This window comes from Syngnathus floridae, chromosome 14, assembly GCF_059516105.1.
Source record: "Syngnathus floridae isolate MCC-2025c chromosome 14, RoL_Sflo_1.0, whole genome shotgun sequence".
NCBI lineage: Eukaryota > Metazoa > Chordata > Actinopteri > Syngnathiformes > Syngnathidae > Syngnathus > Syngnathus floridae.
The window spans coordinates 6855480-6876864 of NC_142426.1; the positions used below are offsets into that span (position 1 = coordinate 6855480).

Consider the following 21385-nt stretch of genomic DNA (forward strand, 5'->3'; position numbering starts at 1 on the left):
GCCGTCTATTTACAGTAAATACAAGTTCGGTCGAGGACCTCTACTTTTTTTTTTTTTTTCTTCTTCCATGGAACTGCTCCACTTTTCCGCCGCGGTAATGGGCAGGGAGTTTCTTTCAACCTCTAACACGAGTCAAGCGGTTTGTCACCAACTGACGTCAAGCAACTGATCCACCTCTGGCAGCCAGTGGCGTCTCTGACCGGTCTGGTTTCGGTCTGGACCAGACCGGAGATTCCTCCTGGCCACTCGCCCCCCCCCCACCTTTTCCTCAGCTTTGTATCGGTCGGGTTCCCGAGAAGGCCCGCAGGCTTCGGCTGAGGCAGGGAGGAAGAGAGCCACTTCCTGCAAAACAAATGGGCTCTTTCCCTATCCGCGTTATGAAAACAAACGTCTTCCTGAAGTTTTGACTCACCAGCTGCTGTTTGTTTTCATTTGGACTGACAGCGACTGGGCAGTGGAGGGGAAAAAATGGAAGGCAATATTAGCGGAATTAGATGGAAGCTCGGGCGGGCCTCAAGCGTGGAGGGCAGCGCTGAGCTCAGACAGACGAGGAAGGAAGAATGCTGAAATAGAAAGACTGATGCGCTTGGATCTGGATAAGAGAGCAATTTGCTTCCTGAAAGCAAGGTTGCTTGTAGGAGTTCTGCTCTCTTACAAAATAAAAATGCAACGCCAGGACAATAACAGGATGGGTGCTTCCCCGTAAATGTCATCAAGCATCAGGTTATCGTGCGATTTTTTTTTTTTTTTTTTTTTTTACTTTTTATCCCAGCATTGTGAGAGTAAAGACAATTTGGCATTCAAAATGTTCCATTTCAATTCTAAATGGATTATTGTATCGGAAAAACACTGGCCACCTACAATAACGAAAGCTCCTTTTTGTTTTTGTCTGATGAGATGTAAGAGATAAGATTAGCCGCTTGTTTTGTTGTTGCAAATTCCTCTAAGGATCAAACTGCACTGCAGCACAGTGAGCCAACCTCCCATGTGCCCATTGGCCTGTTCTCTATTACAGGAGCGATAAGGAGCCAAATTTGTCTCTCCACCCTGCCGGTACCCGCAGACGCTGCCTTCCTCAAACGTGGCCCTGATGGAAGGATGCAGATATGATTATGTTGTGGCCAAAACGTGCAAAGCTGTCAGATGTCGCCGTCTGCTCGGGTGGCTGTGGGCTGGCACGTCCGAAACCACTATTGAGGTTTTTCAAATAAAAAACAAAAATGTATTTAAAATCTCACATTTATAAAAGTAACAATTATATCCAATGTTTGTATCTGTCATTGAGTGTGTCACCTCTGAGCATGTGCATCATGGGCTTTGTCTCTCATTAACCCAGAAAAGACATTCTGAGTAAATCCGTCCACCCTGATGACAGCGACATGTACTGTAAATATACAATGGGTTGGATCACTGTGGCTCTGTGTCAAAGGGCAACGTGGCAGACGGGCCTACGTGCCGATTTGAAGGCCAGCAGACATGCCACACGGGCTCTCGACCGTGACGGTCACTGCCATTGCAGCAGATTACTTGAGTAATTATACCAAACATAATGGCAACCACTCCCCCCCAAAAAAAATCTTGAAGAAAAACATTGATAAACATTTAATTTACGATTTCCATGGAAAACAAGGGTTCAATGGGAGGAATAAATCGAAACCGGAGAAAAAATTAAATATGAAACTAAAAAAAAAAAAATCTGTGAATTTGAGAATCCACAAGTGACGAACCACGAGTACGCGGGGGTCGACTCTACGTCTGTTTTCGGGATAGTGCAGCAGCAGTGCCTCCTTGTGGCCATAAGTGAGAATCACCCTTTTGAGTAGCCAGCGTGTAGGAGCTCGGCTCCGCCAATAGATGTCGCTTTGGAGTCACTCAAATCCAGCCAATGTCTTGCAGCTGAGCTGATGCCGTCGCCATTTTTTGTTGAGAACGTAAACACCAGCAGTGTGCGTCTTCTCGCGCTTACGTCGGGTGACAGCGACGATTTCCGTACAAGACGCAATCTCGTGACATGAGCGCATGGCCAGTGAGGTAAGAGGCTCCAAATGACGTCATGCTGCCATTTAAATGACTGCCTTGTGATCATGTCAACAGTGAGGGGGCTACGGGCTCACCGTGATGCTGTTCTTTGTCTTTTTCTTAGAAATGTAACATAAAATAACGACGTGCACTTGCAGCAACGATGTGACCGGAGCAATTGTGTGTCTTTGCAGATGAAGGTTCTGCGTGGTTTCCCTCACCAGGCACGAACGGAGGTTTAAACCGGGGAGGGGGGTGGGGGGGCAGCAGAGGGGAGGGGGGGGGGGTCTTGGGGTACGTCCGTCATGGACCAAGAGTACGAGAGGCGTCTTCTGAGGCAAATCAACCTCCAGAACTTGCCCGCTGAGGCCCGGCTGAGTAGGGTGAGATGATGGTGGAAGAGCGACATTTCACACATTCTACATGATTTCTTATTTGTGCACGTTCAGTTCTGCTTGTGAATTGTTAAATGAGCGCTCGTGGACCAGCGGGCACGCGCAATTAAATTTGGAAGACACCGTTTCAAGATTTGCACGCGCAGTCTTCAGACAATGTGGTGTCAAAAGAGCTGTTCCGCCTTCGTCCACTTGGTGGCAGTGTTGCTGTTTCCATGTGTCGTTTTTCACTTGAAAATTGCAAACTAAAAAATGACAAGCGTTTCTTTTTCTGATATATCTATAATATTGGTTATTTCACATGCTGGCTAACAAAATATGACTATAATTTATTTCCACAAAAGCACTTTTTCTCTCTGGCTCTCTAGTGTGGAAGCGTTACATGCAGCCCCATCAGTGTGAAGTCAGGGGACCGCTTCATCCCCACCCGCGCTGGAAGCAACTGGAGCATCAATTTTCATTACGCCAACGTGAGCCCTTTATCCATTGCGGACAAAGTCGCCCGCCCGCTCGCTCAGCTGACCTTCTTCCTTCTCCGTTCAGGAGAACTGTCGCTCCCCCGGCCAGAACCAAAAAGCAAAAGATGCCAGCTCAGATTCAGGCAAAGGTGGGGAATCCTCTCGGTCGGCCATTCGAGGTCCGGCGTCCTTGATGATGTCACTCAAGCGTGCGATATGACCGCCGACAGACACGGTGGCGTACGCCGCCCTCTTGAGGAACGAGTTGCTAGGCGCGGGCATCGAGTCGGTGTCGGACCTTCATGCAGACGAAAGGCGACACGCCGTCTACTCGCACGGCCTCTTTCGGGTACGCACTGCCCCGGCCGGTTCCGTTCTTTTGTTTGGTGAGCCGTGGAGATGACGCCGTCTCTCTTGAACCACACAGTACGCCGTCCGCACCAAGTCGACGCCTTTTGACGGCGACAACCAAGTCTCACCTTTCTCTCTCTCGCCGCTTACTAACAAGAGGTAAGCCGCCACAGTAGGTTGCTCGCTCGCTCGCTCTCCCCTGGCATGTGTTTAGCTTTGCCGCAAAGCTGGCTTTCTGCCGCCGCAGTCACAAGCTGCTCCGCTCTCCTCGTAAACCTGCCCGCAAGATCTCCAAGATCCCCTTCAAGGTGCTGGACGCCCCCGAGCTGCAGGACGACTTCTACCTCAACCTGGTCGACTGGTCGACGGGCAACTTGCTCAGTGTGGGTTTGGGAGCTTGCGTCTACTTGTGGAGCGCCTGCACCAGCCAGGTGCGAGCCATCGTTTTGCCCCGACAAACTCTCCACCAAGTGCTTGACTCTCTTGCGTGTGCTCACAGGTGACACGGTTGTGCGACCTTTCGGTGGACGGCGATTCTGTGACTTCGGTGTGCTGGAACGAGAGGGTGAGCCGCATAAAAGGACCGGCCCGTTGTAGGTCGACACTTATGCTACCTTAAGTCGCAGTCGGTTGCATTTGGCTGTTTGATTTAACAGACGAGATTGATGAGTACAATTTGGGGACAATTTTGTCCTCACCAATACCAATATGAGTCCGCATATGAATTCTAATCTTGTATAATCTGTCATTGCACCACCCAAACGATGTCAGCAAACAAAGCTAAAGTTACAGATGCAATGCACGTACTCTCTTTTACTTGCCTATAGTATCGGTAGCCTTCACTGACATCGGGTACATTGGAAGAAGCCTTTATCGATATCAGGACTCGCGGCATCCTTTTTTGACATTCTAAAACATCTCAAGTGGATTTGCATGCTAGGGGAGCCTGGTTGCCGTCGGGACCCACAAAGGTTACGTTCAGATCTGGGACGCGGTAGGTGGGCGAAAGCTGACCATTTTGGAGGGCCACTCGGCTCGTGTGGGTAAGTTGGCCCCGCCCCCACCGAGGCTTTTTGCCCCCTGACGGCCTCTGGCTTGGCTTGCGTCCAAGGCGCCCTGGCGTGGAACGGGGAGCAGCTTTCGTCGGGCAGTCGCGACCGAGTCATCTTGCAACGGGACGTCAGAACGCCGCCTTCCGCCGAGAGGCGGTTGCAGGGACACCGACAGGAAGTGTGCGGTCTCAAGTGGTCCCCCGACCATCAGCATCTTGCCTCCGGAGGCAACGACAACAAGGTACATGAATCCAGAATGGCCTCCTTTCCCGGTCACGTTGACGGCCACGCTCTCTCTGTCTCAGTTGCTGGTGTGGAACAGCTCCAGCCTGCTCCCGGTGCAACAGTACAGCGAGCACCTCGCCGCCGTGAAGGCCATCGCCTGGTCGCCGCACCAGCACGGGCTGCTGGCGTCGGGCGGCGGCACGGCCGACCGCTGTCTGCGCTTCTGGAACACGCTGACGGGTCAGGCGCTGCAGAGCACAGACACGGGCTCCCAGGTGTGCAACCTGGCCTGGTCCAAGCACGCCAATGAACTGGTGAGTGCGCCGAAATCCACTGCTGGGGAGAAGAAAGAAGGCGCTATCCATTTTTGTCTTTGCTCCAAGGTGAGCACTCACGGCTACTCTCAGAACCAGATTTTGGTGTGGAAGTACCCGTCGCTGACGCAGGTGGCCAAGCTGACGGGACACTCCTACAGAGTTCTTTACCTGGTATGATATCATCAGGGTGGTCCCATGTGACAAGCAAGTTCAATGTTTTTTGCTCTCTCTCTCTCTCAGGCCGTGTCCCCTGACGGCGAGGCCATCGTCACGGGCGCGGGGGATGAGACGCTTCGCTTTTGGAACATCTTCAGCAAGACGCGCTGCACCAAGGAGTCTAAGTCTGTACTGAACCTTTTCACACGAATCCGATAGAGGAGCAAGATGGCCGACCTGCAGCACTTTGCCACCCACCGCACCGCAACTCTTCTGTCCTTATGTTTTTCCAACAATGAGCACTTCCCCCTCGTTCTGCCCACCCCCACCCTCCGTTCATCAGTGAAAACAAAAAATCGTTGGCTTCTTAAATCCTGTTTTGTTTTTATTTCATCATGTTTTAGCAGAGATATACATGTTGAAAAACTGACATCCAGTTTAAAAAGAACTCAGAGAACAAGTCTGTATGTGTTTCTTTGTTGGGGCTGTGAGAAGGTGCAAAACGATAACACAATTGTTTAGTATTTCATGTTGGATTTTGCTCTGACTTGCAATCTTTGGATTTGCGGGAAGAAATGTGGGCTAGTGGCGTCCGGACCCCTGCAGGCCACCACAAAGCAGAGAGAACTCCTTCACTGTCTCCTTCACGTGACGCTTGTTGCTCTGCTCCCTTGGAAGGAGACAACATACTTTAGAAAGAATGGCTCGACCCATTTGAGCTTCCCTTGTGTCATGATTTGACATTTCAATTTTGAACGGCTTCAAATCTTCCTAACCTCAGCTCTTCCGTTTTGAGACGAGTGGGCCTCATCGAACGCCTTTGAGGAAGTGACTCACCTGAGGAGCTTCTGGGTGAAGTCGCGTTTCTGCTCAGCGGAGACGTGCGCTGCCGGGAAACCCGGCGACTGCAGAACTTCTTGGAGCCACCCGGATAGCAAATGCGGACAATGTCTGCTCAGACTCAGAAGCACCTCGGAGAGATGATCAGTTAGACTACGAGGAGAGCTGCCGCCGACCGCCTGCGAGCCAAACACGAAATAATCAATGCCATTTCATGAGTGATTGCAAAAGAAATAATTGAGACTTTGCTTTTCAAAGAGGGACTGACGTGCAGGATGCTCTCTGTAAGGAGCTTGCCGTCCCTCTGCAGCACCTCGCCAAGAGGTGGCACGTCTTGACATCGAGGCAACCACTCGGTCTGTCGCAAGAGGAGAAAAATTACAACTCATTTTCAAATCAGACGAGTAAAAACTAGTCAAATATTTTAAAAAAAAAAGCTTTTTCTAAAAGTGAAGACAATTTGCAATTCTAGTAACGACACGAATTTGATGCACAATTTGTCTTTGCGGGCCACATAAAATGATGTGGTGGGCCGTATCTGGCCCCCGGGCCTTGAGTTAGGTGATTTAAACCCTAGTTTGAAACCTTAACTCTAGTATGAATATATATATATATAAATATATATATATGGAAAACAATTTCATTTAGAAAAATAAATACATATCTATCTATATCTATCTATCTATATATATATATATATATATAGAGAGAGAGAGAGAGAGAGAGAGAGAGAGAGAGAGAGATTTATTTTTCTAAATAAAATTATTTTCCCAATTCTGGTGTTCCACTGAACATCTGACTGTCACAACTCGTCCCCGGTTGCTTTATTATGTCAATATGTTACCATGGTTTCTGTTGGCGTCGCCCCTCCCCTCCTGCGTTACCTCAATCAATGTAACCACAGTCACCTAGCTCTCGTTACCTGTCTTGTATTTAAGTCCTGTCTGCCCCTCAGTCCCTTTTCGGATCGTGGATGTTGTCTGATGTCTTTTTTGTTTCTTGGTTACTGTCTTTGTCAGCGCTGTTTCGGTTAGCCAGTCCGTCGGTCGGTCCGTTAAGTTATGTTAGTTTGCCGGTTTCTGTTGGTTTTGTTCCCCTCACCTTCTCTTCCAACTACCTTTTCCCTCAATCAACCCTGGTCCAAGCTGCATTTGGTCGCCCTGCTCTATTCCGATCTGTGACATTTCAATGTGCGTCAATTTCGTGTATTTCTGCTATTATTAGTATCTTGTCCATATTGGTCCCCCTCATTATAATGAAACAATCAGTGTGACCATCTTAATCTTATTTTTGTTTTATTTCTTCAGCAGGTGTGGCTTGTGCTTTGTAGGAGCTTCAACTTACAAAGAAGTGGCTGGCAGCTTTGACTGTGGATGTCTCAGGAAATTGAAGTGACACAATTCCTGAGCATAGCAAAAAGAATTTGAGAATCAGGATTTGAGATTCTTGCTGGAAATAAAAATACTCACCACAGTGAAATAGCGCATTGGCGTCCAGATGATCCCATTCCAGATACAACTCGGGTTTTCTTTTAAGAATCTATACGCACATGTTTTGAGGTGAAACGTGATGCAAGAAAACAATGTTTTCTACCAACCTGTGCATGAAGGTACATGAAGGACTCTGCCACGTCAGGATGGTCCCTGATGCCTACAAAATCACAGGCTTTATTTAAAAAAAACAAAAAAAACACTTGCACTTGTTTTACAAAAAATACATACCTTGTGGAAATAGGGCTAGTGTGGAAGCGGTAAGCACTTCAACCAGGCTTTTAATGGCTGTCAAGTGGTGGTGCTCTCCAGCAAAGATGTGAACCATCTAAGGAGAAGAGTAGGAGTCTCGATGTGTTTTCTTTAGCTCCTGTGCAACGCGCAAATGCACCTGAGACGCTAGCTCCAGCGCTGAGGCCTGCGGGAAGGCGCTATACATCTGGCCCAGCGTTTCACTCAGCTGAGCCACCAATGGCCCGAAATCCCGTAGGACAGTTCGAATGGACTTATCAAATACGCCACACACTGCCTGTGGAGGGGAGGGGTGGGGTTAGGGTGAGGGGAGGGTCAATAATAGGGTATTGAAGGTCAACATTTCTTCTTACCTCGACCACCTCCGAATCTTCCAGCCATTTGCTGAGGATGTTCTGGATCAATGCATACGTTTGCTGTAGTACGACCACAACCTAAACACACACAAAAAATGACTATTGAATTTAAATTGAATTGACCCTCCGTCTAATTTTCGAGTTCTTTGGCACTTGTTTGTGGCTATTGTTGCGCAACCATCGACTCACGTGCATCAATTTTATCTCTGGGTAAAGCTGAGCTTACCGGGTTGAGTGTGCTTTGCGGGTGAGTTGGTGCGGAGCGAGCCACTCCGTCCAACACGTCTGCGGGTCGCTTGACGTCCAAAGCGGTGAAGAGGCTGGACAGCATTCCCAGGATGCGAATGATGGGCTGTTTGCTGGCAGGATCGACCTGCATGCGCAAAAACAGTCATTATGAGATTTAACTAAATTATAAATAGACAAAAAATTGCAGTCCACGTGTTTACACATTGTTTCAGGTTTACATGATAAAGCCACAGACTTGTTTGCATTTTCGTAATCAACTTTAGCCTAAGGGGTTTAATCCACTAATTAAATTAGATCAACGTTTTTTGATTTTTTTTATTTAATCGTGGTTCAGTGTAGAGTAATCCTAAAGTACAAAACCCAAATATTTAAATGTACTAAATCTAATATTATTTATTGTAAGATAGATCAACGTATTGCTTATATTTGTTTTGGAAAATAAAAATGATGACATAGACAAATAAATGAATAAATAAATAAATAAATAAATAAATAAATAAATAAATAAATAAATACATACATAGATGGATGGATGAATAAATAAATAAATAAATAAATAAATAAATAAATAAATAAATAAATAAATAAATAAATAGCTTATTAAATCACAATGCTGAGTGCAAAAAAATGCAATTCCATTATTCTTCAAAAACATTTTCAGTTTTCCGCCTACCGGTTGTCTGGCCAGAGTGTCCAGCTGCCGCACGTGAGGGCCGATGAGCGAGTGCACTTTTGCCAAGATCTTGTCGGCCGGTAGAGCTGAGAGCAGGAAGCCCATGGCCTGCATCAGCCACATGCACTGGCTGCTCTGCACACGAGAGCAAAGCAAATCAAATCACACGTGATTTCCTGATTTTTTTGCCACACTCTTCACTCACCTTATGGATATCTTTGAGGAGCACATCCTACATAGGATTGCACGTATTATTATGATGTGATTTTCCTGAACACTGTGAAGCGGCGCGTCTGACCTGAGACACATTAAGAATATCCTGAGTGTAGGACCCCAGATCGTATCGACACTCCCTGCAGATCCTCTTCAGAGTGGAAACACTGGACACGGACAGCTCGGGCCTGGCGAGACCCTGGAGCACCATGGCTAACGTGCCCCCGAGCATCACCGGGTGGTCCGCCAGCCACTCAGCCAAGGATCCTTGGCGACACAGGCACATGTAATACAGAAAATGAGCCCAGCTCAAACAAGACACTCGCTTGTTATGAGTTGAAAATGAAATCAACTCCTGAATAACACGCATGCACGCAGGCACCTATGGTGTACATGAGCGTGTCTGCCAGCATGACATTGGTGATGTTGATTGTGGGCATCAAGCCAATCAGACCCGGGATGACATCCGAGTAATTCACATCAATAGTCTCGGCGATGGACTGGAAGCCAAAGAGCAAAGCCTCGGTTTCCTTGAAAGGGGAAGGCAGAAAGTTATGCTCACAAAATGAGGAGGCATGTCATGTATTGGACCAGATAGAGGACCTGCCAATGCGCCGACCGTTGCGGCTCCGTCAACTGCCTGCCCAGGCGCTCGTAAAGCTCGCTGAGCAGCTCGCCTCCCAACATTTCGTAGACGTACATCAGTGTGTCCGAGATGTCCACTCTGGAAGGTAAACCTGTCTGTTACTCGTGGCAGCAAAAAAAAACCTTGTCACGCCCCTCGAAGGACCAAATGCTTCATTTCATCAGCATCACCGGTAGATTCGGAACTGCTCCTTGTCGTCACAAGTCCAGGAGTTGTACTCTTCCTGGGAGGGATAGTGACATTTGCGAAGAAGCACATCCACCAACTGGAAGTAAACAGGTCTGTACACTTGTAGATAAATGTCCTGCTTCCCCTCCTCAAAAGACAAGATGTCATCCTGAGCAGAAAGAAAGCCAAGAAAGATGGCACACCTGTCCAAGGTTGGCAGATTTACATTTGGTCCCCACCTGAAGGGTGTACCAGAAAGTGAGTGTGAGGGAGCTGGTGGTCTCGCTGATTGGGTACTGGCCGGGAATTCCGGTACAGAACAGAATCATGTTGACCAAGGCCAGATATTGTTGCCAGTGCTCCACCTGCTCCAGCAACACCCTGTCCTCGTTCAGAACCAAACGTGTCCAAATTCAGCCGTACGATGGATCGCCGACCATGCGAGCGCACCTGCAGTGTGTTTCGCCCATGGCGACGGCAATGCGGCAGATGCCGTGTGAGGTCTCCATGTCCCCGTCTTGAGCTGCTGTCTTCAGCTGATCATGGAGACCCAACACCAGCGGCATCAGACTCCACAGAGAATTGCTGTACCTGCGGGTACGAGGTCAATGAGTTACGGTGGCAACACAAGACAAGTCTCAGTTGCCCTGCAGACCTTTGGCAGTCGGATTTCGAGATGGTACCGACGATGGTCTCGACAGCCGTGTCAAAGAGCTCCGGGTTGGATAAAGTAGCAAAACAATCCTGTAGCAGTTCGTGAGTCTCCCCCAGTGGCACATCCAGTCCCACCCAGCTGGACAAGCAGCGGAGCACTTTCTCCTTCACCCGGATGGACGAGTCCTGGCTTTGGAGGAGCTGACGCAGAAGGGAACACACGGCACCCCACTCCCCGGCCAGAGCCTCCCTCAGCTGGCCGCGACGGCTCTGCGCCAGCCGGCTGCTCCGAAGCTCCTCGGGAAGCACCACCAGGAGCTCCAGGAGGGCCAGACAGTGCTGCTGAGGGTCCTGCGTGCCTTCAGGGCCCTGAGGTTGAAATGCTCGCACCATGTCGGCGACCGGCTGCGACCACACGTGGGGAATTAAATTTAGGGCCATGGAGGCCAGCGCGACGCACAGCCTGGTTAAAACCATTTTGGGGCCGGAGGAGAAGTGCAAAATGTGGGAAAGGAGCTGCGCTCTCAGGCGCTCGTGCTGGTCTGCAGGCAGGTCACTCCAGTGCGAGGAGATTTTGGCATGGAGGGTGCTGGCTCCAAAGAACTGGACCTCTGGGATCTGTGGACCACGTGACAATAATGTCAGTGTGCAACAAGCCAGTGTCAAGTTTGGAGTGGATGAGCAGACCTTGTCGGGGCCTAGCAGGGCCCAGCAGAAGTGCCACGCCTGGGCGGACGCCTGAGCCTGGCTCAGCCACTTCTGGGCCGCATTCTTGCGCTCCATGTCTGGCTCGAAATACAGCTGGAAGAGAGCCTACAAGACAAGTGGGGCTCACTCACTCACAATCAATTGGCATAAATATTCATACTGAAGGACCACTTGATTGAAGAGGGAGACAAAAAAATTTAGTTACTGATCCCAAGCGTGCTGTGCTTGCTATTATTAGGACGGCAAATGCTTATAGTTGGTGTCACGTTACAAAAGCGTCTGCTGGGCCAGAGCTCTCCTCACTGTCTCTTTAAACTGCTTTTGTTTTCCAATGAAATGTTTGCGTACTATACATCTTACATTTCTTATTTGTCATTTTCTGTATCCAGCACACATGAGAATTCATCAAAGGTAGGATTTCATAGTTACTAGAACATTGCCTTACACATCAAACTTCCAAGCGTCTTAATAAGTATCCAATCAGATTGTTGATAGGTGGTACCCAAGCTCCCTCTAGTGGTACATAAAATAATTGCTTGTCATAAATGTTTTTTAATACAATACAGCGTATAGAACTAAAGTTCCCCATATTTAAGTGCAGACTTCAGCATTAAAGAAATAATTTTTAAAAAATGAAAATAAGAAAACTCACCGCCTCCACATTGCTCACTGTGACCTCCTGTAATTCGTCGGCATTTGTTGCACCCGCCGTCGGGTGCGAGGTGAACGTCTCCCCATGCCGGACGTCCATTAGGCCTCACTACCGATAAGAGGGTCAACAAAGAGTTGAAAAGCACACACAGCTCTCCAAAGTGTGTGAATGCGAGCGGCCGGAGGACACTCAAGAGCGGCTGTCAGCTGTCCACGCTGACACGTGACCACACTGACCTCTTGATGGACTTCAATGGACTTGCATGAAGGAGTCCGGCCGTCTTTCACTGACCAATAACTCTGTTCTAGCATATTTACTCTCAGAAAGTTAAAATAACAGACGCGGGGGAAAAAGCTGCGGTTGAGCACGACATACAAGAGGAGCGTCTCTGACGCACTAGCACCTGATTGGCTGCGCAGGGATGCAAATGAAGGATGCTTACAAATTACTCCATGCAAGCGGCGAGGAAAAGGTGTGATGTCCAAGAAGGTATCTGCAGCTTTTTTGTTTATGTTGTGTCGATACGAGAGCCCACCCATGCGACTCCCTCAGGATATTTTTAGCCCTCATGTCCCACCCGGACGCGTATCACGTAACGGAAACAAGCTCCGACAAACAGAAGCGAAGACAGCGACTCGGTGGACTTTTTAAAATTGCTCTCTGCAAGGAGATGAGATCTGGTTTTGTTTTGGGATTTATGGTGATTTTCCTTACCGGTTCATCCCTGGCAAGGGGGGGGGGGGGGGGGGTGCGTGCGTGAAATGATACTTTGTTTTTTCCTACCTATATATTTTTATTAAATTACCATTTCATTGTTATTTATGTAAATAATCTCAGTGGTTTTTATTTATGAATATTTTGTCTTTTTTTGCCATTCGTTCGTGTGAATTATCTCACCTTAGCCACAGGGTGGCGTAGTTTTACCGTTGATTGCTGAGATGAGTAGATAATGAACTAAGAAACCAAATTTGAGCCGTATTGAATTAAGCCTGGTGTGCCCTGAGATGTCTCTATGCTCTTTTAGTAATTTTTGGTAAACTGTTTGAGTTTTTTATGCTTTGCTTTTGGATGTCTTCAGCTGTTTTGTTCAAGTGTTGTGCCTTTGCTTGCGTATGAAGTAAACAAAGCTTCCTTTAGAAGGACCCACGGCATGAATGACCATCACGAGCCATGTATCGGAAGAGGGCGAGGGTCTTTTGTCTGCGACCTGTTAGTTCGGAGCAAGACACTCATTCACCAAGGTACGCCATGTGGACTTTGAACACTAAATAGAACCCCCGCCTTTGACAGAAATCTAATAGATTATTGACAAAAGAATAAATCACTTGCACTCATGGGGGGGGGGGGGGGGGGGGGGAACAGGCTCATGACAATGAATGAACTTGAACTCCATTTATTTAAAAAAGCAATTCTAGTTTGGTAGCAACACTCTACAACTCTTAACTGTGTTCGGCCACTCCCAACATGGAAAACCAGTCAGGTCACTGAACATGGATTTCTTGTTTTAAACGTTGGCAAAGGTGAAGTTGTGTTTGTATGATGGCTCCTGCCATTCAACAACATTTATTGTTATCACACCAAGATGTCAAAGACGGCCGCGTCCAGCCCAACAAGTGGTGTCCAAAGCTGGCGGTGGTCAGAATCATCCCCAGCAGAGCCACGTTGCCAAAAGCTCCCCGCACTCTTTTTTGAGGATCTGAATGACAATTTTTGTTTTCAAATTACCCGAGTGGCATTGAAAAATCTCCAAACTCACCTCCTGTAGAGTAGCCATGCGCGTAAACCTCTCGGCTTATGATCCAAACAAGTCCCAGTCCACTGCTGAGACGCTGAAAGCAGACACACACATTTTGTCTGATAGTAACACGTGTCTGATATGCATTGGCTTAACTGTGAATGTGATATTGATCAACTTACAGGACAATGCAGGCCACCAACACCCAGACAGAAAAGGAAGGCGGGGTAGAACTCCAGACTGAAAAGAAAAAACCCAACCCAACATCTTTGTTTTGTCTCTCATGTGCCATCATGATTATCCGTCACGTTCCCCACTCACGTGTTTTGGTGTGCACGCTGCACACAGTTAAAAATGTTGCCCTCTTCACTATCATCATCGCTGTACATTTTGGGGTACTGTAAAACAACACAAACATGCACACACAATGTGATCAGAACATGCAGACACACAAAAGGCAATCTCCAGGCATGCTGCAGCTTGTCTGCTGATGTACACTTGTTTGTTTTTTTCTTTCTCAGCTCACCTGCACGTTGTACTTCTTGCGAGCTTTGCCCACTTGAATTGCCAAGTGTCCCACCATGATCATGCTGGCAACACCAGTCAGCACAACGTAACCATGCTCCTTGGACAGAACAACCATTTTGACACCTGAAGGAAACAAACAAGACAGTTTGATAGCTTCAAGTGCAAATAGTTGGGATTGTGAAGGAGATTCTGTATGACGTAATCGTCAGTAATATGACTCTGTCAAAAATCCCAAGTCGTAGCAGTTTGTAAGGAGTCCTCGGCTTACGACGGACTTAGCTTGTGACTCCAACAACGCTATATGTCATAAAGAGGACCAACAGTAACGTGATATAAAAGGACTTTCGCCTCTTCATCTCTGCATTCAAATTATGAATGCGAAATCGGAATGGTGGCCCTGGAAGCAACAGTCCAGCGCAATCGTGTTCCGCCCCTCAAAAAAGGTCAAACGAGGACAGTGTCATTGAAAAGAAAAAAGACAATGGAAACTACTCCGTGATTAAAAACGAGGGCAATGTACTTACCTGACTGAACAAGCAAGACGATACGTGCACAAGTAGCTGGAATAGAACACAGTAAGCGGAGCAAGCTGTGACTTTGTTCTGAGTGCGTAACGCGCGCACCCTATGGGCGTGGCGGACAACTTCCGTACACATATTACGTGCTGTGTTTTTTTTAATATAATGTTACTGGCAAGCATTCGCCACTAGGTGTCCTCGTAACCCCACTGCTTCGACATTTGTCGCCCAATAACTGAATTTGGATCAGAATCATCAGATACGAGCTCTGATGCCTATCAAGCGTTCTTTCAATCTGTCGCCCATCCATCGTGGCCACTTGCTCGTCCTCCAACGCGCCGAGTCTGATTCAGCACTTCGACACCTACACAAGCGAGCAAGAATAGCTTCAAACTGGGTGCACGAGCAGAACTGCAAGTGAGACCACCCTGTCCCATCCCATCGCCCATCATCTGCTTTGCTTGTCAGCCAGCCGGCCGCATCTGCCCACTTTGGCTTGCATGACGCATGCAAGGTGCAGCCAGCAGCCAAATGTCAACAAACATTATTGGCTAGTCATGCACGTGTGGTACTGCATGGGTTTGGGACGGACACGTTGGCGGATTCACATTATTATTATTATTATTATTATTATTATTATTATTATTATTATTATTATTATTATTATTATTATTATTATTATTATGGGATAGTGAGAAACGTAATTTCGATCTCTTTGTGTGTCTTGACATGCGGAGGAATTGACAATAAAGGAGACTTTGACTTATTATTATTTGATAATATATAGTTTACATGTTTGAAACAAATCAAATTAATTAATTCATTATTATTATTATTTAGGATTGTTTTATGTGTCCAAGCCCTCACATTTACTGCATTTCATGTTACGACTCGTCCCCGGGTGCATTATTATGTCTATGTTGCCATGGTTTCTGTTGGCGTCGCCCCTCCCCTCCTGCGTTACCTCAATCAATGTAACCACAATCACCTAGCTCTTGTTACCTGTCTTGTATTTAAGTCCTGTCTGCCCCTCAGTCCCCTTCCGGATCGTGAATGTCGTATGATGTCATTTTTGTTTCATGGTTACTGTCTTTGTCAGTGTTGTTTCGGTTAGCCAGTCTGTCGGTCGGTCCGTTAAGTTATGTTAGTATGCCGGTTCTGTTGGTTTTGTTCCCCTCACCCTCCCTTCCAACTACCTTTTACCTCAATAAACCCTGGTCCAAGCTGTATTTAGTCGCCCTGCTCTATTCCGATCTGTGACATTTCAATGTGCGTCAATTTTGCGTATTTCCGCTATTATTAGTATCTTGTCCATGTTGGTCCCCCTCATTATAATGAAACACTCACCGTGACCATCTTAATCTTATTTTTGTTTTATTTCTTCAGCAATCGTGGCTCAAGGCGCGTGTAAATCTCTTTTGGGGTCCAACGTGAGGCTACAGGGTAGCCTACTTCGTCGCACACCTGAGGCAAGAGCGAGCACATGTGCGCAACAATCATGCATGTTTCATGATCGATCAACGTGAGCTTCTGGCTGCACACAGATGAGAGGCACGTGCGGATGACTGGAAAGCCACGCACAGTGAGTCGGTGGAGCAAATAGGTCATGCAAGCAAACACGCTCGTAAATTCATTGGATTACACGGAATATTTTGGTTGCCGCTGCCCCGTATACGTGCACATGCTTCAACCGCGAGCGAGTAGCCCTCCCCTCACCGGAGTTGGCTCTGGAAAGGCGAGAGGATGCCACAGCCAAACATGACAAGTGACCGCGCGCAGCCCGAGCGGAGCGGGGTTGCACGTCGTGAGCGCGCTCAGTGGGAGTGGAAGCGCGAAGGAAGGAAAGCCACCCGGTGTTGTGGCATAAATCCACGAGGTATGACAACCAGCGCGAGCCCATCGGGTGCACGTTGCATCGCGCCGCGTCGGGTTCAGGACCAGCTGACAGGATGAGCTGAAACATTACGCGCAAGCGAGACAAGCGACAAGGGCAACGGTCTACGCTGACCACTGTGGAAACTGTCCCCGCGTCGCTCTTACCATCGTCTGGCGGAGGTTCATGAAGAATGTAAGCGCGCGCGGGTCGCTCCGAGCGGGGTGGATGAAGTCCTCGGCCTCGGTGTCATGCGTCCTGCCCCGCAGCCGAGCGCGCTCCTGATCGTCGCCGCCGCCGCTTTCCTGCTTTGCACGGGGACGGTCGCGTCGCCGCTGCTCTCGCCGGGCTGCCCTGAGCGCTGCGTATGCGACGAGCAGTTGGTGGTTCAATGCGCTGGGCAGCATCTAAGCAGCTTCCCCGAGGACCTGCCCCTGGCCACCCGTCAGCTCATCATCTCCAACAACTTGATCGAGGAGCTGCCGCCACTGGCGCTCAACTACCTCTCGGACCTGGTCTACCTGGACTGCAGCAACAATTCCTTGAGCGAGATCTCCCAGTCCACATTTGGGAATCTGCGCAAGTTAGCCTACCTTGACCTCTCGTTCAACAGCTTCACCCGCATCGAGGACAGGACCTTCGCACCCCTGGACAGTTTGGTCATGCTGCGGATGACGGATAACCCGTTCCTCTTTGAGATCCACCGGGACGCCTTTGCGGAGAACCTGGCCCTCCAGGTGCTCGATGTGAGCAGGAACAACTTGACGGTGCTCAACGTCAGCTCCCTGATCTCGCTACCTGCCCTGCGCTCAGTGGGCCTCAGCGGCAACCCATGGAGCTGTGAGTGCTTCACTGAGGAGCTGGCTCTGTGGGTCCACTTGGAGGGCTTCAAGTTTCAAGGTTCTACTCTTGCTTTTTTTTTTTACCAATTGCAACATTATTCATATATATCAACCAGGAGCCGAGCCACAATTGTATTTATGTAAATCAAGATTTCGAGAGTTAATTTAAATATGTAACGGTGGCTCCCCTTCGTTCGTAGCTGCGCATCTGCAGATTTGACTTCGTTAAAAACAGATTCACCGTGCAAACTCTGACAAGTCATCTCCACCTCTTAAACTATCAAATGTCATTGAATTAATTATCCATCCATCCATCCATTTGTTCACCCCCCCATTTTCTAAGGCTTATCTTGTCCAAGGCGACAAGGAATCCAGACGTCATGTATCATGCAAGCGCCGCTTCACAAACTTGACACATTTGTGCCAAAGCCATCCGCTGTTGGTAAATAACGTCTCACGGATTTGACGAGTCCGGGCAGCTTCAAAATCTGTTTGCTCCCCCAGAACTTAAAAACAAAGAGAATGTAAATGAAATGTTCAAAATATGCGCATACTTTACTGTCAGGAAAATGGCTCAAGGCAGCACAAGCATTTGGACTGTGGCGGTGACCCAATAAAAAGTGGCATGGGGTATAGTTTAGTTGGCAATGTAGGCAAAGTTTTACTTCTCTGCCTGAAACAATCACAATATTTGAGAGACAGGTACACGTGTAAACAAAATAGAGCATGGTGCTATTTGATGGGGCAGTGTCGCCCGCATCCTTAGCGTGCATATTTGGAAACGGGTGCGCTCCATGCAAGCTCGGTGAGCTCTGTAAAGTGTCTGCAGGTGAAGGAAGTGGAGCACGATGACATTCGATAAGAGCAGGTGCATGGGCAGGAAGGCCACGTGATCCTCACAACTCTGCTCTTTCATTCATATTTGCAGGCTCGGTTCTTGACAATCAATCAATCGACACTACGAGAATCATTTTAGAAAGTCATTTCGTTGCATCGCCTACCAATATTGGCATTTCATATTTTTTGACAAATAACAAATTGATACTAAACAATATATTGATCTAAAGAAATGTACAGGATAATTAATGATTTACTTTGGTGTCAACTTCCTACAGACTTTGGGCCCTATTTTCGGAGACAGGTGCACGTGCGGAAAAAAAACGTGACGGAGCGCGTTGTGACAGAGGGCATTTGGACAACGTGCCCCCCGCTGCAGTAGATCATTTGTTGACAGCAAGGAGACGATAGAATTTCCATCACCTGTATAAGTCAACATATCAAATAGACCAGGGGTGTCAAACTCATTTTTGTTGCAGGCCGAATCGTCGTCATAGTTTATATCGGAGGGCCATTATGACTGTCAACCCAAATAAATGTATGAACGCCTCATATTATAAACAGTATGGACGATGAATAACTAATATTCAAATCTGAAACAAGTAAAAAATATTCTAATATTGTGAAAAGATAAATGGTTAAAAAAATGCTAGCAATATCTCTGTTTGTACTAAGTTCATCTTGTTTTTCCTTTTTTTAATCACTTCACTGGTTTCTTTTATATCAAATTGTTTTAGGTTCATTACCTGACATATTTCGGCGGTTTCTCCCGCCTTCATCAGAGTATAATATCTATTTTTTAAAATTCAATTTGCAATTTTAAGCACATGAATTTGATTTGTCTTCGCCGGCCACATAAAAGGATGTGGCGGGTCGTATCTGGCCCCCGGACCTTGAGTTTGACACCTAGGAAATAGACGGTACACTAACCCAACCGATCCAGCCAAACCAAGCTTAGTAACCTCCCCATTCCCATCTCCTCTGTAATTTGAAAGTTGCATCCCACCACATTCAACTGAACTGGACGAATGGTCCTGCTTCTCATTTGTCTGGCCTTTGTTTTTGGAACTACTGTGCATGTGTGAGTGTGTAAAAGGGCAGCTGCTATTTATAGTGAGACTTAGTGAGCAAAGAAGCCGGTCGTTGGCGTTCTAATGCTCACGCTAAAAAGGCATCCCCTGCTTCTCTCGCTCCCACACATGAGCCGGCCCACGCTCAAAGCCCGCAGCTTAGGCCAAGTCCAAAAGGAGTTCTGATAGAGCTGCCCTATATTCATGCCTTTTGTCTAACTTGGTTTGGAGTCGAGTCTCTCGTGGTGACAGCTGCTGGCGAGGGAGGAGGAGTGGGGCCACGCTTCCGTCTGACCAGATCTCTTTATTAGCACTTTGTCTCCCGTCCAGATTGGAGCGCTGCTTGTGCTGGGGGCTCGGGGTGAGAGACACCCTAAACCTAAGCTTAAACCTAACCTTAAGCCTAAACCTAACCCTAAGGCTTAAATTGTCCCTTCACTTTAGGAGACGCGTCAATGAGAAGAGAAAGCCAGAACGCTGGCGGAAGGAACCAACAGATTTTCCTGTGTCGTCCTCCATGCTTAGATTAGCAGCTCCCTCCACTGTTATATAAGGCAGGAGGGGGGGGGGGGCTCTGAAAATAGAGCCCAGCCACCGAGGAACGGGAAAGCCCTCACGTTTTGATGCCCTTTTGTTTTTTTTTGTTTTTTTGATGCTATGGAGCCAGACAGATATCAGGAAACAGTTTGTCGTTGTCACACGTTACTGTTGTTAGTCACATTTATCTCACCCAATTCATGTTCTAAACCTTTTTTTTTTTTTTTTTTTTTAAGCAGCAAGCTCTCAATTGAAGTTTTTTTCCCTTTTGTTCTCTGGTTGCGCACACACGTGCAGAGGCGGCTGTGAAGAACAGGGATTTGAATAATTTAACCCAAGTGTGTTTTTTCTCGGTAATTCAAGATGGTGCTTGCTCACGCTATGGTATTGGAGCAATGTGAAACCATTGTTGAGCAAGTGTAGAGATGAAGCCGAGTGAATATATTTGCTGCAAAACCATCCGTAAGCCCCCTTTAAATTATTGACCAAGCTCTGGTTGAACTTGAAGGCCTCTCAGATGCTATTTATGGTTCACCAGAACAGAAAGAACCATAAAGTCTCATTTGTTTCCTCAGAGATCTTCGCAAGTGTTCCAAATGAAGACACACTTAAACCATGCTGGTGTGTGTGTGTTTATAAAACAGACGAAGGCCAGACCATGTGCAGTTCCCCGGACGACCTGCAGGGCCTTCGCCTGGGTGAGGCAAGCATCCAACTTGGGACGTTGTGCCGCCACACTTTGGGTTCCTGGGACTATCTTTTCTTCGTCATCATCGGCTTTGTCATCTTCGCTGCGGGCACCGTACTGGCCTGGGTCACGGGGGTCATCATGGTGGTTTACGAGCGCTACATCAAGACGAGAGATGAGCAGCTGGAACTGGATGAGGAAGAGGAAGGGGCCGCGGAGTCGGGGCGGACCCAGGAGAATGCTTTGTTAAAACACACTGTTACTGTTTAGCAGGTGCAAATAAGAGCGATGATTGCAGCAGCAAGGTTCTCCACTTTCAGCTTCCTGGTGTCTTCTTACTGGCACTCACCTTCCTGGAACACGCCAAGCAGCATTCAATCGAAGTAACACTTTATATTAAAGTCTTCGAAAGGAGAAACTCAGGACTGAACACGTGCGTGTCTGCTCTTTCTGGTTTGCAGCAGTCACCTCTGTAACTGGAGACCAGAAGGTCATGAAGGTCATTTTTTGCATGACAATCCCTTCACTTACACAAAATGCACTTCACTGCGTGTATGTATGTTCAGTTATGACTACATTGGTGCAATATCTCTATACGTGCAATATTTTTTTTTCTTAAATAAATACGTACTAGAAGGATTTTTCTTGATTGATTAAAGCCAAACTCAGCATGCATTTGCAAACAGCTATGCGTGCAGGCTAATATGTAGGTCAGAACATTCATTGTATACACTTCATCTGGCCATCATTGGAGAAATGTCGAAATTTCCCCGCCTGTGAGCTGTTAATGCTTCTGCACATTTGTGTGGAGCTGCTCAACTCACGGCGGAATAGCCGCCGGGAGATGTGACATCAAGTGTGAGCGTCTCTAACTCGCCATAAT

At 47.6% G+C, this 21385-nt stretch overlaps 4 protein-coding genes across 6 annotated transcripts; 2 read left to right on the forward strand and 2 right to left on the reverse strand.

Moving 5' to 3' along the window:
• Positions 1 to 1864: 1864 nt before the first annotated feature.
• On the forward strand, positions 1865 to 5433 carry fzr1b (fizzy/cell division cycle 20 related 1b). Its single transcript, XM_088396291.1, has 13 exons — positions 1865 to 2031; positions 2214 to 2402; positions 2783 to 2884; positions 2958 to 3021; positions 3103 to 3221; positions 3300 to 3382; positions 3471 to 3654; positions 3723 to 3788; positions 4164 to 4266; positions 4335 to 4516; positions 4581 to 4814; positions 4884 to 4988; positions 5058 to 5433. The coding sequence occupies exons 2-13, from the start codon at positions 2325 to 2327 to the stop codon at positions 5190 to 5192; spliced, it is 1455 nt and encodes a 484-aa protein (XP_088252417.1). The 5' UTR covers positions 1865 to 2031; positions 2214 to 2324; the 3' UTR covers positions 5193 to 5433.
• On the reverse strand, positions 5352 to 12374 carry LOC148387377 (importin-13-like). Of its 2 annotated transcripts, none has more exons than XM_088396289.1 (21): positions 12111 to 12374; positions 11875 to 11982; positions 11202 to 11327; positions 10516 to 11132; positions 10311 to 10451; positions 10100 to 10241; positions 9863 to 10029; positions 9650 to 9770; positions 9429 to 9576; positions 9132 to 9313; positions 9039 to 9065; positions 8834 to 8968; positions 8138 to 8284; positions 7909 to 7989; positions 7695 to 7832; positions 7535 to 7631; positions 7411 to 7463; positions 7158 to 7352; positions 6082 to 6171; positions 5811 to 5992; positions 5352 to 5643 (listed from the first exon to the last, which is right to left on the reverse strand). In XM_088396289.1, the coding sequence occupies exons 2-21, from the start codon at positions 11971 to 11973 to the stop codon at positions 5556 to 5558; spliced, it is 2976 nt and encodes a 991-aa protein (XP_088252415.1). In that variant the 5' UTR covers positions 11974 to 11982; positions 12111 to 12374; the 3' UTR covers positions 5352 to 5555. The 2 variants fall into 2 exon arrangements, with proteins under 2 accessions (XP_088252415.1, XP_088252416.1); XM_088396290.1 differs by having other exon boundaries at positions 7158 to 7216; positions 7283 to 7352; positions 11875 to 12374.
• Positions 5576 to 20932, forward strand: LOC148387378 (leucine-rich repeat-containing protein 52-like). Its single transcript, XM_088396292.1, has 3 exons — positions 5576 to 7003; positions 16042 to 17428; positions 20459 to 20932. The coding sequence occupies exons 2-3, from the start codon at positions 16780 to 16782 to the stop codon at positions 20770 to 20772; spliced, it is 963 nt and encodes a 320-aa protein (XP_088252418.1). The 5' UTR covers positions 5576 to 7003; positions 16042 to 16779; the 3' UTR covers positions 20773 to 20932.
• mgst3a (microsomal glutathione S-transferase 3a) lies at positions 13252 to 14816 on the reverse strand. 2 transcript variants are annotated; one of them, XM_088396293.1, is made up of 6 exons: positions 14662 to 14816; positions 14136 to 14260; positions 13931 to 14007; positions 13792 to 13849; positions 13631 to 13703; positions 13252 to 13570 (listed from the first exon to the last, which is right to left on the reverse strand). In XM_088396293.1, exons 2-6 carry the CDS (start codon positions 14250 to 14252, stop codon positions 13428 to 13430), a joined length of 468 nt encoding a protein of 155 aa, XP_088252419.1. In that variant the 5' UTR covers positions 14253 to 14260; positions 14662 to 14816; the 3' UTR covers positions 13252 to 13427. The 2 variants fall into 2 exon arrangements, with proteins under 2 accessions (XP_088252419.1, XP_088252420.1); XM_088396294.1 differs by lacking the exon at positions 14662 to 14816 and adding an exon at positions 14356 to 14511.
• Positions 20933 to 21385: the final 453 nt, after the last annotated feature.